The 15821-nt window shown below is 59.2% G+C and overlaps 6 protein-coding genes across 6 annotated transcripts; 4 read left to right on the forward strand and 2 right to left on the reverse strand.

Moving 5' to 3' along the window:
• Positions 1–765: 765 nt before the first annotated feature.
• On the forward strand, positions 766–1504 carry BKCO1_3800084 (atpase aaa; the record flags this gene model as incomplete). The annotated part of the gene is made up of 5 exons (XM_020275298.1): positions 766–769; positions 824–856; positions 910–1218; positions 1274–1341; positions 1397–1504. The coding sequence occupies 5 exons, from the start codon at positions 766–768 to the stop codon at positions 1502–1504; spliced, it is 522 nt and encodes a 173-aa protein (XP_020128724.1).
• A 1590-nt stretch (positions 1505–3094) lies between these two features.
• Positions 3095–6007, forward strand: BKCO1_3800085 (c6 transcription factor; the record flags this gene model as incomplete). The annotated part of the gene is made up of 4 exons (XM_020275299.1): positions 3095–3341; positions 3405–4233; positions 4344–4679; positions 5038–6007. 4 exons carry the CDS (start codon positions 3095–3097, stop codon positions 6005–6007), a joined length of 2382 nt encoding a protein of 793 aa, XP_020128725.1.
• Positions 6008–7393: 1386 nt separating this feature from the next.
• BKCO1_3800086 (proteasome subunit beta type-2) lies at positions 7394–8132 on the reverse strand (the record flags this gene model as incomplete). The annotated part of the gene is made up of 3 exons (XM_020275300.1): positions 7394–7595; positions 7706–7955; positions 8015–8132. The coding sequence occupies 3 exons, from the start codon at positions 8130–8132 to the stop codon at positions 7394–7396; spliced, it is 570 nt and encodes a 189-aa protein (XP_020128726.1).
• A 431-nt stretch (positions 8133–8563) lies between these two features.
• BKCO1_3800087 (wd g-beta repeat containing protein) lies at positions 8564–10267 on the forward strand (the record flags this gene model as incomplete). Its single annotated transcript, XM_020275301.1, has 1 exon — positions 8564–10267. One exon carries the CDS (start codon positions 8564–8566, stop codon positions 10265–10267), a length of 1704 nt encoding a protein of 567 aa, XP_020128727.1.
• Positions 10268–10546: 279 nt separating this feature from the next.
• On the reverse strand, positions 10547–11986 carry BKCO1_3800088 (geranylgeranyl transferase type i beta subunit; the record flags this gene model as incomplete). Its single annotated transcript, XM_020275302.1, has 4 exons — positions 10547–10801; positions 10878–11233; positions 11294–11339; positions 11390–11986. The coding sequence occupies 4 exons, from the start codon at positions 11984–11986 to the stop codon at positions 10547–10549; spliced, it is 1254 nt and encodes a 417-aa protein (XP_020128728.1).
• Positions 11987–12446: 460 nt separating this feature from the next.
• BKCO1_3800089 (and fes cip4 domain protein) lies at positions 12447–15359 on the forward strand (the record flags this gene model as incomplete). The annotated part of the gene is made up of 5 exons (XM_020275303.1): positions 12447–12495; positions 12561–12742; positions 12804–14052; positions 14106–14291; positions 14347–15359. The coding sequence occupies 5 exons, from the start codon at positions 12447–12449 to the stop codon at positions 15357–15359; spliced, it is 2679 nt and encodes an 892-aa protein (XP_020128729.1).
• Between the last annotated feature and the right edge of the window lie 462 nt (positions 15360–15821).

Raw genomic sequence — 15821 nt, forward strand, 5'->3', positions numbered from 1 at the left:
TGAGGGTGGGGGCAATTCTACCCCCCCTGCCGCCGGATTTGACAGCGGAGTTGGCGGTAGAGGCGGCAGAGGCTCTCGAAAGGGTGGGCATGTCAGCCATACAGGGTTCACCTCGTGACTCGGTGGTGCTGGGAGGGTCTCCATCTAGGAATCCGCGGAGTCATTTACGAGGATTCTCTTCTCGAAAGGAGAAATACTGCTCACATGAGGATCAAGGTCCGTCTCCTCGATCAGGGCAATCCACCGACATGTTACTATTCGTCTGGCAAGAAACCGTGATAGACACATGACGTACATAGGTAGTGGAACCCTGTCGTCAGATGCGTTTGTAGGCATCTAAAACCTGCACACATTCTCTGAGCTAGGAGCGGACATGCTAATGGATCGCGCCGGCCAAAGAGATAGCACTCTCCATGTTCCGCAGAACTGGCCGCCCGATGGGAGTCGTGAGGCTGGTCTGCAGGTCTGTTGCATCGAGACCGAAAGAATATCAAGTTGACGGCGTAGCGAAAGGCAGCAATATCAAGGGGAAGGAGCGTGGGTTGGAGTTGCAAGCGCGAGCGGCCGGGGCGCTCTTTCCTTTTCAGGGTGCAAACAGCTTCCGAATGCGGACCTCCCGGCTGCTGCCTCACTGCGCCACCTCCACCGTTGACAGTGGTCTGCACCTGCACCCCGGACTTGAACCAACTTACAACCCCACCGAGGTGCTAATCGTTCGACACACATTGAGGTGTCGTAGTTCGCCGCGACTCCGGCCCCGCCAGGATGAGTGAGGCACGCCCCCATCCGCAGATTCCGTGGCCCGATTGATACGTACTGCTAGGGCTACGCAACCTCGACAAGATCGACTACAGTGGTGAGTTCGCACGGCTTGGGTGGGTTGGCCCCGATTAACCAAGATGCGACTAGAGACGCGTCGGAACAGGGAACACGGTACAGCGCGTCGTGGAGAGCCCGGGACATCTACTCATCCCAAGGCTGGCAAATCGACCACTACGAAGCAAAAGCGCACCGCCAGTGGCCGCGTTACCAGGACCGTTTCCGCCAATGCTTTCAGTGTCACTCCGAAGAAGTCCTCGCGTCGTTCCATGGGGCGCGAGCATCGGCACGCCTCACCCATCGTGGAGATCATAAAGAAGACTGCAACGAACCCGTCCGCTTCCGCTCCCAGCGATAGCAGCGACGCCGAGCACCACAGTATCCTCATGCACAAGTTCTGTGAGCCTTTCTGCATGGAGCCACGGGAGCGCATGGGCACTGACGTGATGCATAGTCAAAGCGCATGAAGACCAGGTGGCCAATGTCCCGAGGAAGAAGCAGCGCAAAGCGTTGGGCAAGTTGGTAGGCAGTCTCTCCCCGCAGTCTCTATTCTCGGCAACCGCCTGACACAACATAGTGGCGCGAGTCTCCGTTGAACCCCAAGAACGCGCGCGCCCAGCATGAGTCTAATGAGGGAAGCATTGGCAATGAGGATGGCAAGGATGGCAAGGATGGCACGGTGTGAACCTCCACGATTTGCTCCAGTGTGGGGTCAGGGTCATGGCGGAGGCGTTTGCTCAACCACAATACAATACCTGAGGGTGGGTTGCCGAGAAATAGTAAGCAAAGTCCGGCAACGACTCCGAATGACGTTGGGCGAGGACGGGCAAGTCACTCATCAGACTAGCCGCATTCATGGGGAAACAATCCACAATACCTAGTCAATCGTTGGCAGTGTACGTCCGTACATGTGCGAGGCAGGTGTGGCGGGGCGTTCCAGGCCTTCAGGCCACGACGAACTTGACAGCATTGCGCACACCATGACGCCCATGGAAACAAGAAAGTCAGTCGGACGCGAACCCCTCCATCGGCATGTCTCCCATCATCGACGCTCTCAACCCATCGCCATCAGTTAAGACGACCCGACGAGAAGAAAGCTTCCTATCCAGGATTGTTGCTCTCCAGAGCCACGCTGCCACGTAGGCAACTGGCAACACGCCCGCTGTGGAGGAGTAAAAGCGGTGGTCGTGGCTGGCTCTGTTGTTTTTTGATCGGAGGAGAGAAGAGGATGCAAGGCCGGCGGGCGTTTTATGTGTGCGCGGCCCGGGCCGTCCATTGATCCGCTCGGCCTCGCTGCCCGTAAGGTACGGAGTGAGTGACCGGGTCCCCGTCCGTCCAGATGGAAGTCTGCTGAGACACCGCGCTCGTGCCGGCATCCGCGGGCAGTGGCTGCAAGTGTAGCGACCACAGTTGCCGCCACGCGCAAGTGGCACTCCAGGGCTATACACGATGGATGCGGCGGTCGGCATCCGCCCCAGCCCTCCCGGAGGTCGCGCCGCGCCACGAGGCGTCCGGTCGGCAGCACATAGCGCTCAGGATGCCCGTCCCGACTGTAGAGGTGCTCGAGACGGGCGGGTGGCTCGGGGCTCGGGCTGGGCTGTGGGCGAAGCTCATGACGTCTGCTGCGAGCCGCTGAGTCGCCGCGCTGATTGGCCCGCCCTCCTGCGACGGAGGCGGACTCGATTCCGGCATCGCCCACCCATCACCCTGCAGCCGCATTGTGAACCACTGCTTTGCTCGCTGCTCTTGAACGCGCTTCTCCTGCGCTTCTCCTGCGCGAGCCCCTCCGCTGCTCTTGCGGCGCTCCAGCCCACCGCCTGCCTCCCGCCACCCGCCGCCCGCCACCCGCCGCCCGCCAGCGTTCTCCGTTGTCTCTCCGCTTCGCGACCATAGCGTGCGCATGCTTCCGCGAGGGCGTCGCTCCCCCGCCACGCTTTTCAATGTCATTGCGCCGCCATGAGCAGACCAATTCTCCCCTTTCCGCCGCTGCACCGAGGCAGCCAGCAGCTTTTCCGCCTGTCCCCTCCTGACCCGTCGCCGCCGCCGCCGCCGCCACCGCCGCCGCCGCCCAGCAAGCCGACGTACGCGAAGAGGGGCCGCATCACCATAGTCGCCTGCCTGCCCTGCCGGAGACGGAAGACCAAGGTTGGCTCCCGCAAGCGCCGTCTACCCTTTCCCGCCCGCCGTGAGCTGACAGCTACGCCCTGGGCAGTGCGACGGCAAGCGGCCCGCCTGCTCGCAGTGTCGTGGTCGAGATGGCCAGTGCCAGTACGACATGACCGACGAGCAGCGTCGGCTGACTTATCTCCGCGAAAACGTCGAGCATCTCGAGCGCGAAAAGAGCGAGCTGGAGTCGCTTCTGCTGACGCTGCAGCGCGCCAGCGAGACCGACGTCGCAGAAGTGATGCGAGCATTACGTATGAGCAACGACCTCCACACCATTGCACGCGACCTTCACACCGGGCGCTTGCTCTCAAAGGCCCGTGCGGCGTCCCCTCCGCCGGGCGGCAGTAGAAATGCCTGTGAGCATGACGCCTGTCGCGGACTGGCTTGGGATATCTGCTGAGGCTCCATGTGCTCCCTAGATCTGAACGTCCCGACAACCCTGCGCTCGTCGCCACCGCTTGAACAATACCAGAGCCTTGTCCGCACCATTGCAGTGGCCCAACCTCTGGAGCTCGGTGAGATCGTGCGCCGCCTCCGCGCGGGCCACGAGCCCGCCTCCATCCTGGCGTCTGTTGGCTCCGACGCCCTTCTCCAGACGCTGCCGTGGGAGCCGGAGAGCACGCCAGGCATGGAGGCCGAGTTTTCCGGCCGAGAGCAGTTCGGGCTCGTCAAGGGTGCCGGACCCAGTGGCTCGCAAGACGAGCGGAGATCTTCAGGCGCGCAAAGCCCGCCGGTCAATCATTGGACCACCGTGACCCAAGACCCTGATTGGATCGAGCATCTGCTCTCCCTTTACTTCTCCTGGCAGCACCAATTCTTCCAGAACTTCCCGGAACAGCTTTTCAGAGCTGACATGGCCTCGGGCCGGACTAGCTACTGCTCCGAGCTACTTGTCAACGCACTGTGTGCCGCAGGCTGCCTCTTCTCCAGCAGTCGACGAGCCCGACGTGACCAAGACGATCCTGGCACAGCTGGATTAGACTTTTATGGGGAGGCAGTCAGGCTGTTGAACGAGGAACAGGCGTCGATGCTGACAACGACCGCTGCCCTATCAATCCTGTGCCACATTGAGGGCAACTTCACCCACCTGAGCGCACAGTGGCAGTACAGCGGTCGCAGCTCGCGGATGGCTCTTGATTTGAACCTCCACTTGCGCAATGACACAATACCCAAAGATCAGCAAAGCATCGAACTCATCGAGGACGATGCTCGCGCTCACGTCTTTTGGGGTTGCTTTGTCACAGATCAGTAAGTCTCTCATCCTTTGCCTGCTGTCGACGCCGTAGCCGCTCGCGATTACTTCGCCACAGTTGATTTTCAGGCCGCCACGTGTGTCCACCTACTGACGTTGTTACCAGGGTCATCAGTTTTACTCTTGGGCGTATACCGTTGATACCAAACAACGCCATCACAGTAGATATCCCCCCAGTGGACTCTGCCAAAGACGATTCTAAGTGGGTCGCGCACGGCCAAGTGAACGAGCTTAGGAAAAGTTTTGGGTCAACTACCTTTCGACAGGTTATCAGCCTTTCCAAGATAGTCAACTCTACTCTTCAAATGTTCTTCGCTCCTTCGAGAACAATAAGCGGAAGCCTGTTGTTAGAGGAATACAGCAAATACACCCAATGGTTTGCCAAGCTGCCTGCCACGGTACAGTCGGTGGAGAATGCGCCGCCACATGTCATAAGCCTACAGTAAGTCTTGTAAAGTGCCTGTGTACTCTTTCTACCTCCACGCCCCCAAGCGCAGCCATCGCACGAGCAACGGCGAGGCAACCGCAGAGACAGCTCGCATATCATCGCTTGCAGGAGTACGGGGCGCCCTTCATGTACAAGACTGCCATTGTGTCCCGCGGTTATCTCGAGGCACTGGCGTACCTTTGGCCGTGTCGGAGGATAGTCTCGGACAGCTCTTGAGCTTCTTAAAGTCGCCTTATGGATACTTTGCCTTTCAACATATCAGACTGCTCATCAGTAGAACGGGTTAAAGTCTATCCACTTTATGTTCACGTGGCAAGGGCAGAGATTCGAGGGGTAGCTAACGCTAGTTTAGGATGTATTACTACGCCGCAGTCCTGCTACTCTTCCGCCCATTCTTGAAGGCGAGGTTCACCGAATCCGACTTGTCCCCACGGGAAGTGTGTAGACAATCGGCCAATACAATCTCGTACCTCTTTGAACGACACCGGCAGCTCTACGGCCTGGATGGTATTTTCACCTTCCAACTCCACTGCCTGTTGACCGCGTGCACCATCCACATTATCAAGTTGCCTTCAATATCTGCAATAAGCCATTTAGCGGCTGCTTGTAACAGCTTCCAAGATTTAGTCAAGTATAATCAATGGGCGACCGGAAGTCTCGACATTATCCGCAGCCTCGTTCAGAAATGGAAGATCGTGCTCCCGTTAGAAGTAGAGCACGCTCTGTATCGCGACCACACCATACCGCCAGCCCTATCCGAAGGCACATCCGCCGAAACAAACAACCTCTCCGATGTGGACTTGAACACGGAAAATGGCGCCAACCTCGTCGACCGCGGCCGCGCCCCGGCATTCACCTTATCCGCGTGCCGTCCAGAAAAACGCGAGGCGCGATTCCCTAGTCCATCGGCCGGATCGCAGGTACTCCCGAAGCGCCAGCGTCTTGCAGCACCCCGCTTTCACGACAATGAGGATTCTACCCATGGCCCACTCTCCACCACAGGCACCACCACCACCACCACGACAACGACGACGACGACAACGACGACGGAGGCGTATTCAGCCACGTCCAGCTCATCCACGACCCACCAACAAATGATCATGCGATACCTTTTCGCACCTTTTCCGCATCAGCCGGCCCCACTGCTGGGGCCAGTGCATACCAGCACCAGCCACAACGGCTGGGGAGACGAGGACGGTACAGAGGGAGGAGACACTTGGAGCGAAGAGCTGCGCAGCGTAAGCCAGGGCTTCGACGGGCTGAATTTTGTGGCGGACGACGGATTCGACCCGTTCATGGGCTACCAAGGGGACCGATTTTGAAAATCCAAGTCGACAGATCGAAGGAATCGGTTGAGAGCCTGGAAGACCCAACGAGCAGTATAGACATACCTCATTACGCTATCTTTCTTGTGAACTCTTTCCAGTGACCCTTTGCTCTTCTACTTCCTGCGAAGGGCAACTTTTGGGCCACATTTCGGCCTGCTTTTGCGGCTCTCGATAAGTTTTTTCTTTTGGTCGAGTTCAATTGTTATTGTCGTCGTCTGGACCCCAACCGTCGTCACGAGGTCCAGATGCATAACAACGGTGGAAGCATGTGAAATTTATCTTCGGTGTTTTGCTTCTTGTTGTTGGGTTCACAGCCGAGGAAGGGCTTGCAATAGCCCAATATTGTCTCCGGTTCGGCGAAATGCTAGTGGGAGGTGTGACTATATATCATTGCCGACCACTATCCCGTTCGACGGGCAAACTTTCTGTAAATCTCTTCATCGCCTCTATCCCGCCTTGGTACTTGCTTTCAGAAAGGCGATTCTCGGGAACGACGGTACACTTGTGTTCAATTGTCGCTCGTATTCACAGTCAAATGTTTTCTGGGAAGGGAAAAAAGCGAATACAACATAATTGAGAGAATCGGTTCTGTAGTGGCTATGTCGGTTGCATGGCTTGAGAAAGGAACATGCTGATAAGGTTTCCCACTCTTGCGACCTTTTTCTTGACCTTATACGTGTGTGCTCGCCTCTTGTGAGCATTCTTTTGTCTCAGGGAAAATCTCTCACTAGAAATAACACTATATGGCGGATGATGAGGATGAGAGAGAAGAGGGTGTGACGGAGGTGGACCAATGTTCAGCCTGAAGGGATTCACGGGTGCTGTCTAAACCAGGAACCACGCAACCGGTCAAAGCATTAAAATCTTACATACTTATCCACCTCCTAGCATAGCATACTGATAAACAGCTATCTCTTATCTTGTCGTGGTCTAACAGGCCTGACAAGGCCATGCCCATTCCTATGTCTGATTTCTAATTTCACGCAGCAAAATTTCAAGAATCAATGATGCATCTCATTCATGCAAAAAAAAAAAAAAAAAGGAAGAGCACATCTCACCACAGGGCACAGCGTGGATACTACACTAACTAAATTTGGTTGCAATCCGGCCGATGCTGCGCCCGTAGCATGTACTATAGCATCGCACCCTTCATGAGGGGAGCGGATGGTTGAGTCTGGGGCCTTATCGCCAATAGATTTGTGAGACTCTAATGCCGGCCGCGGACTCACTAAACTGGATGATTGTACACATGTCATGAAACGCCAATCAATGCCTCTTTCCCAGCAAGCATCGTTCATATTCGTCAACCACCGCCACCGCTAGCAGTAGCAGTGCGCACCAGCCTTCTGCCATCAATGTGAGAGGAGAGAACCAGGTACTCTACGCAGGGAAGACGGGCGCGTCGTCGTTGAAGTCCTCCTCCTTTATGCCTTCCTTGGTGATGATTTTGACGGAAAGGCCCTTGAAGTCGATGGGCAGCCTCCTCTTCAACTCGTCCGAGCACATGCGCAGGATCTTCATGCCCTGGTCTAGGGAGATATCCGGGTGGTGGTGCTTGTCAAGGATAGACAGGCAGTAGTACCTGTGCACGGCCAAAACGTCAGTAACCCATGGCTTTTGCCAAGGTGTTCTGGAGCAATCTTCTCTTCTCGCATGGTGCTCTCGACATGGACGGGGAGCAAAATGACGTACTGAGCGTAGCCGTGTGCCGCGTACGGAACGGGGGCCAGGGCGGCAAGATAATCGATCCAGTAGAGGTTCGGCTTGTCGTTGATGGGGTCCATGCCACCGAGCAGCAGGTTGACGGTGTAGGGTCTCCGCGAGCGCAGGGCTCGTGCAAGCTCGCCGCGGACGAAACTCGCGACGGCCGACGGGCCGAGGTCGGTGTCGTTACGCATGGAATACAGCTGGATGTTGGCTTGGATGTACTCTGCGAATTGGACTGCAATCACGATCAGTATGGAACGGAGCGGTGGGGTCTGCGCGGGGATAGAAACGCACTGGTGTCGCCCGCCTCGCCGGAGAAGGCCAACAGCGTGTGCTTGTTCAAAGGTCTGGTCTTATCGTCGGTGGCCTTGAGGATGCTGGCGCCGCGCATGGCGGCCTTCGAGGAGGCCATGATGGTGAAGTCCTTGCCCGTGATGCCGAGTAAGACCTCCCTGCAGACTAGTCAGCGCGGTGCCGCGGCAGCGACGGGGCGATGGAACGAACATGTTGGCGGCGGTGGGGTGTGGGTGTTGGAGGGTCGAGGATGGGGACGGGCGTCAAGAACGGCTGGAACGGAATGGACGGGTGGATTGAGCTGCAGGGAGAAGAAGGGCGGGGTGCGAGCGGATGCAGCGGCGGGAGCTGTGGTGTTGACGGAAGCTCCAGCTGCCTGGCCGCGCTGGAGCTTCGCCGGCCTGGTCACGTCGGAGCTTGGGACTCGCCGACGGCCAAAGTCTTGGCGCGAATTCTCGAATTTATTTCTCGCCCTCGACTATCCGCCGCGCAGACTGCCTGCCCGCCCACCCACGCCATCCTACCAATTGCGCTACCGTGTCCGCCGACATGTCGTCCTTCTTCACGGCCCCGGCATCGCAGCGGAAAAGGAAGCGTTCGCAGACCTCTGCCCCCGCCCCAGAAAAACGGAATCGCAAGCGCCGCGAGGACTCTGTCTCCAGCGGCGAGTCCGATGACGACCAAGACGACCGGCCGCGCGACGAAGTAGACCATGAGAGCGACCGTTCGTCCGAGGCCGAAGACGAAACCGCAGCTGAGCGCCGCCTGCGTCTCGCCGAGCGCTATCTGGAGAACATTCGTGAAGAGGTCGACGAGGCCGGCTTCGACGCCGCAGAAATCGACAAGGACCTGATCGCAGAACGATTGAAAGAGGATGTTGCCGAGAGCAAAGGCCGCGTCTATCGGCGCATAGCGTCGAGCGTGGATTTCCCCTCAGCAACACATGCTTTCTTCCGCCGAGACAACCGAGCCATCACAGCAATCGCAACACACCCCCCTTACGCATATACGACCACCAAAGACATGTGCTTGGCCAAATGGTCGATACCCGCTCCTCTGGACCCTACCGTCGAGCATCCTTCGAATCTAGCCCCTCGAACCACCCCTTCTCAGGTTGCCTGGACCAAGGGCAACAAGAACCACGCCAACGACCCGAATTACCAACATCACACCGCACCCATACTATGCGTGGCAGTCTCTCCAGACGGCAAGTTCGTTGCCACTGGTGGAGCGGACAAGAAGCTCATCATCTGGCGCGCCGAAGACCTTAGCCCTCTGAAGGTCTTCAGCCAACATCGGGACGCCGTCATCTCACTCGCCTTCCGCCGCGGCAAGAACCAGTTGTTCAGCGCAAGCGCCGACAGGACAATCAAGACGTGGAGTTTGGACGAGCTCGCTTACGTCGAGACTCTTTTCGGACACCAGGACTTGGTGGTGGACATTGCCGCACTGGCGCAGGAACGGTGCGTGAGCGTGGGCGCACGGGACCGCACGGCGAGATTATGGAAGGTGGTCGAGGAGTCCCAGCTCGTCTTCCGCGGCGGCGGGTCGAGCGTGACCAAGACCAACCGCTTGGACGGCAACAGCAGCGGCGCGAAGAACGGCGGCTTCGTAGAAGGCAGCATCGACCGCGTCGCGCTCGTCGACGAGGAGACGTTCGTCACGGGCAGCGACAACGGCACCATCTCCCTGTGGTCCATCAACAAGAAGAAGCCCGTGTTCACCGTCCCGCTCGCCCACGGCGTGGACCCGCCCATGCGCCCTGCCGAGGTCTATGCCGACGCCGAGATCGACGACGACGCCTGGCTCCCGCCTCCGCAGCCCCGGTGGATCACAGCGCTGACCACCATCCCGTACACCGATGTCATCCTCAGCGGTAGCTGGGACGGCTGGATCAGGGCGTGGAAGATCAACAAGGAAGGGCGTAGAATCGAGGCGTTAGGGCCCGTCGGCCGCGTCCGGGAGCAGCAGCGGCAGCAAGGCGGCGCGGACGTCGACGGCGACGCCGTCATGGCGAACGGTGCCGCCGACGATCTGCAGCCCGCAGTGGGGAATGTCAGGGGTGTGGTGAACGATCTGTCAGTCTTCGAGAGGGGCGACAGGGGTAAGGACGGCATTTGTGTTGTAGCGGCCGTTGCGAAGGAGCTCAAGTTGGGCAGATGGAGAAAATACCCCGGCAAGAACACAGCCGTCGTTTTTGAGGTCAAAAGGAATATCGGCGGGCCGGAAGAAGACGATGCCGAGGAAGAGTAATGACAGCCCGGACATGGATGGGTTCGTTCAGCAAGAAAAGTTCAGGCGTGGGAGTTAGGGTGCAACTAGGGCTGCCCGTAAGAATCTATTTTTGAAGGAGATTTCAGAGGCTTACGCGGTTTGGGACCGCGGAAGCATATCAATACTACTTTTACTTTGCCCTCTCGTAGGAGAGAGGAGCAGACTGGTTGCACAACGGTTCTGCTGGGCCAAGCGTCTTCAACATCTTTTCCTGCATTTCACGTACGTTCATCAATGCGAATAGTGTGTGGGCGTGATTCACCCGGTGATCTGTTTGCGCCATGGCAGTGATTCAAGGAACTGGCAAGCATGCTCGCTCAAGCACGCGGACGCGCGCATGGGCTTAACGCCGGGCTCGCCGAACAGCGCCAGAGCAGCCAGCCCCAGGTACGAGTGGTAGATATCCGGAGGGTCGCCAGGCACTTTACCAAAGCCGCCAACCAGGTGCTGTGTCTTCTCCAGCAGGTAGCGGCGGGCGGTGGGCTGCGAGACCAGGTGGACCTTACCAAGCATCTAAGAAGGGGGAGGATCAGAACACGAGTCGTTGCGTCGGGGAAACGGACTAGGCAGGCCGCTTCTGGGTACGCACCGATAGGGATGCACACACCCACCAGGCATAGCAGGTGTCGGCGATCTTGTTGCAGCGGCCGTTGAAGCCCGCCCATTGCAACAAGTCAAGCGCAGTGGTTTGGGTCGGAAGGCCGTGCAGCTTGACAACGGGAGGAACGTCGGCTGGCGTCTTGGCTGCGCCAATCTCCTCGCCGTCAGCCGCGTCAACGGCGTCTTCCTCGTCTAGCGTGAGCGTTTGACGTGCCACAAGCCACCGCGCGGTGAGTTCAGGGTCGGACAAGCCCGCCAAGGGATGGCCCGAAACAGGAGTGCCTGCATTACTCGGGAGCCGACCGAGCATGGCTAGCGCGCCGATGGCACAGTACGTGAAGCCGGCTGCGAAAGGTCAGAAAAGACGGTGGAATCGCAATCAGAGGCGCGCAAGGATGGGCGAACCGTGAGCTTCGTGGTAGGCGGCTTCGGATACGCCTCCATCGTAGGTCTGGAGGCAGTCAGTAGCCAAGGAGGGCGCGGCGAGGCAACAGCACCTACTTCGGACGCGCGGATGCAGCGCACAACGGCGTCGACGTCCATGTCTTGCACGCCGTCGACGTCGCCGTCGACGAAGCCGCGCAGGATCCAGCGCACGCCGGCAGCGCAGTAGATGAAGCGCGTGTCGTGGCCGCCCTCGATGCGGCCGCCCTCGCCCAGCGTCTCGCCGAAGCTGCCGTCGTCTTTGCGCTGCAGACGCGGCAGCCACTGGAGACACTCGCGGCGCTTCACGCGCTGCAGGTCGTCGCCCAGCACCAGCAGCGTCTGCAGGGCAAAGTACGTGGCGGGCAGGTTGGCGGGGTCCCAGTGGCCGTTCTCCGGGGAGCGGGCGGCGGCCAGGTCCATGGCGGGCGAGGCGCGAAAGCCGCCGTCGGGGTGCTGGTTGCGGTAGACCCAGTCGATGTAGTCACGGCGCTCCTGGTCGGAGCAGGAGTCGCGCACGGCGCCCAGCAGGTCGAGGGCGGCGACGATGAAGAAGGCCAGGGTCATGCGGTTGCAGTCATTGGACGTGTACAGGTGGGGCAGGTAGGTCTTGAGGCATCGCTTCCAGTAGGTCAGCTGGCGCGCGGTGCTCAGCTGGGCGGCGGCGGCCGACATGGCTCAGGCAGGCGGCTGGTGGTGAGGAGGGACAGTGGGCCGGCGGGTAGGGCTCTCCAGGCGGGAGAGATTGGGTGCAGATCGGCGGCGCGCGCAGGAGAGCGACGGCAAGCGACGATGAAGTGACGCGGAGGACGAGTATATTTGGCAACGGTCGGTCCGAGCTGGGGCTGAGTAGCGTTGCTAGGGCCAGGCGCCGGTAGGGCGCAGGCCGTCGCCCTCGTGTAACCGCTCAAAGAGCACGATCCCCGAGAGGCCAATTGCAGCGTTTCTCGCACCGCACTCAACACCCCCCTAAACTATATGCACGCCAGCGACGCTGCCTCGGACACGACGCCCTCCACACCCCTCTCGCCAAAGCGCTGCCTCGCTCCTCGCCTGCCTCGCCGCCGACCTCGCCTGCCCGCGGCCCTCGCACCCTCCCTAGCTAGCTGATTCGCGGGCCGGCCAGCGCAGCACCATGTCTTCTGGCTTCGCAAACTCCTTCTGGTCCGGCGACTACGCTGGAGGTGCGCTCCCCCTGCCTGCTGCCTGCTGCCCCGCGAGCGCGCGCGCCGTGCTGACCCTCTCCAAGGCCTGGGCGTGCTGTTCGGAAAGCTGCAGCAAGGCGTCCAAGAAAACGAACAGGTGCTCACAATAGCCCGCCTGCGCGCCGACGCCGAAGACGCCTACGCCGGCAAGCTCTCTGAAATCGCCCCTGCCACCGACCGCCTGTCTGGCGGCTTTGGCCGCGACGATGGTGCCAGTGTGCGCAAGGTGAGTCCGCCATGCGCTCTGCGGCCCAGCCCGACCGCGCCGCTAACCAGCCCCCCCGCAGGCCTACGAAGGCGTCCGCACCGAGATGGAGCAGGCCTCGCAGAGCCACAAGAAGATCGCTTCCAACATCCGCGAGCTGGTCGTCCAGCCTTTCGGCCGCTGGTGCGAGGCCCATGCCGCCCGTGTCCAGAACTCGCAGGACGACCTGCAGGCGCGCATCAAGGTCCACGACAAGCAGGCCGAGGCCGTCCGCAAGTTCCGCAGCCAGTACTACAACAAGTGCCGCCTGGTCGAGGACCTGGAGGAAGAGGACAAGCTCGCTTTCCAAGACCCCAGGCACGAGGCCCAGAGCCCCAAGAACACCCCTACCGTGAAGATCTCCGAGCCCGAGGATGTCGAGGATGAGCCCATCGAAATCGGCGATGACACCTACCCCCCGGACCAGATGAAGAAAATCCTCACCCACATGCTCGAGAACATCAAGCTGGGCGAGTACAAGCTGCCCATCATCGGCACCTACCAGAACGTGGCTTCCGGTGCGGATATTACCGACTACATCCAGAACCACATGGGCGCAACGAGCGTGAGTTACGCCGAGAGAATCGGCCAGGATCTGTGCTCGCACGGCTTCCTCAGGCTCCTGGGCAACGTCGGCAGCACCTTCGCAAACAGCTCCAAGATGAACTACCAGTTCAGGCCCAAGGTCTTCCAGATGACCGGGATCCCCGACAAGAAGAAGCCGCTGGAAAGGGTGTCCTCCGTCATGTCCTCGGACAGCAACACGGCCGATTCGCCCTCTAGCGCCGTCGGCGAGTTCCTGTCCGGCTGGAATCCCATGAACACTGCTCGCCCGGGTGAGACGCCCTCCGAGAGGCTCCGCCGCGAGGCCCGCGAGGCAGACGAGCGCTACAAGGCTGCCGTGAAGAAGCTGGATTTCCTGCGTTGCAACCTAGAAGAGTCGATGGTAGAGCATTTGAAGTTCATGGAGCGTTGCGAGCTGGATCGCCTAAAGGCCGTCAAGGCCGTGATCCTGGACTTCTCGGGTGCCATCAGCAACGTCATGCCCACCCTCCAAAGCACCATCGACAAGATGATGCTCTTCCAGGAGACGGTCCAGCCTCTGGGCGACCTGAGGTATCTCCTGGAGAACTACCACACCGGCCACTTCGTCCCCAAAGTGGTGACATACGAAAACTACTACAATAATGTTGATGAGCAAACTTTCGGTGTTGATCTCGAGGCCAGGGCCCGCTCGGACCGCAAGCGGGTGCCGATTATTGTCACCTCGATCCTGACCTTCCTCGACAACCGTAAGCGAAATGCCCGTTCCTCCCCTCCATCGTTAAGATATTGACTTGAGCAGACTACCCAGATCTCGAAGGCGACGAAGTTCGTCGCGGAATCTGGCTGGTGGATGTGCCTCTGGCAGCCACCCACAAGCTCCGAGCTGAGATCAACACCGGCAAGCCCTTTTCCCATGAAATTCTCGAGCAGTATGAGATACCCATCGTCGCGAGTGTTTTGAAGTTGTACCTCCTCGAGCTCCCTGGTAAGCCGGTATCCAGTTCTGACGGTGGCGTTCCCAAAGTGCTGACGATCGGCAGATTCGCTCGTCTCATCTCACGTTTACGAAATTGTCAAGACGATCTACAGCACGACCGCGCCCTCCACGAGCGAGGATGCGCGTCTATCCGTCATCCAGTCCACCCTCGGTCAGCTTCGTCTTGCGAACATTGCTACGCTTGATGCGATCACGACCCACTTTGTCCGCCTAATTGAGCTTACCTCTGCGGACGAAACCTACATCGCCACCCTGGCAACTACGCTGTCCCCTTGCATCCTGAGGCCACGCCAGGAGAACTCGCTCACGATGAACGAGCGCTACGCCTACCGTCTGATCCGTGACCTGTTCGCCCACAAGGACGCCATCTTCGGCGAGCTGAAGCGTGCCTCGGCCCTTGCACACAGCAATTCCACCTCTGCCAGGCCGCGGGCAATCAGCACTGACGAGAGCAACCGCCGCATTCACATGGAAGAGCGCGCGCGGGCCATTGCCTCGCGCAGCCGCGCGTCAAGTCCCGCGCCAACACAGCGTGCACATCGACGGGATAGGAGCACAGGAGGACCGGAGACCCGGTTTCCGATCGCCACCAGCAGCACCAGCCCTACAGAGCGTCGCGGAACTGGAGGAAAAGCACGCGACTCCCTTGAGGTCCCCGGGAGTGCTGAGAGCTCGCCCGTTCTCAATGACTCCCCCCCAAAGCCCGTCGCGACGAACGGTACTGCCGCCTCGGTTGCCAGTACAGGTTCGAACAGGGATAGCATCGCATCCACCACCATCTCCGCTTCCAACCGGGACAGCATCACGTCCGACGGTTCCTCTACGCCTACCAGTGCAACCACGGTCGAGAAGAGAAACTCTCTCGGGCGCACCGGTGCCGCCGCTTCCCGCTTCCCCAGAAAGTCCGGCAGCCTTGCAAGACAAAGCCTGATCGGCACCGGCAAGCGCGACAGCATGGGCAGCCTGCGCGACGTCGACGCCACCTCGGTCCCGGTCGAGGACGCGCCGCAGAGGCCTGTGGGCGTCGAGCTCGTGGACAAGCCAATGGATGACTAAGCGCGGCAAATGGGAATGGGAAACCCGACAAGATATCGGTGGCGGGATTATGATTCTTTGCAATGCGTCAACGATGCATGGAACGTCATACAGACGAAGATGACAAACTACTTTTTTTTTCGATTGGCTTTTTTTCCCCTCCCCCCCCTTCCTCCTCCATATGGCCCTTTTGAGGGGGTCTCTTTGGGATCGCTTCCTTTGCCCATGGGCGATAAGGTGGCTAATTTTTCTCTTTCTCTTTTATTTTGTGATTGCGTTCTTTGGCTCTTTAGTTACAGATGATATCATACAACCTTTTGCTCTTGTATTATAGGCGCTGTGCGAAATGAGCGTATAAGGAGGTGGTTTGGTGCTTGGGAATTCAGAGTCGTGAATCACCGCTTTGCCGTAGCCATGCTTGCTACTTACCGACTGCTGCCCAATGATATACATCCTAATCGTCGCCTGGGGGGGTAGGACGTT

This window comes from Diplodia corticola, assembly GCF_001883845.1.
Source record: "Diplodia corticola strain CBS 112549 chromosome Unknown scaffold38, whole genome shotgun sequence".
In the NCBI taxonomy this organism is placed as follows: Eukaryota; Fungi; Ascomycota; class Dothideomycetes; order Botryosphaeriales; family Botryosphaeriaceae; genus Diplodia; species Diplodia corticola.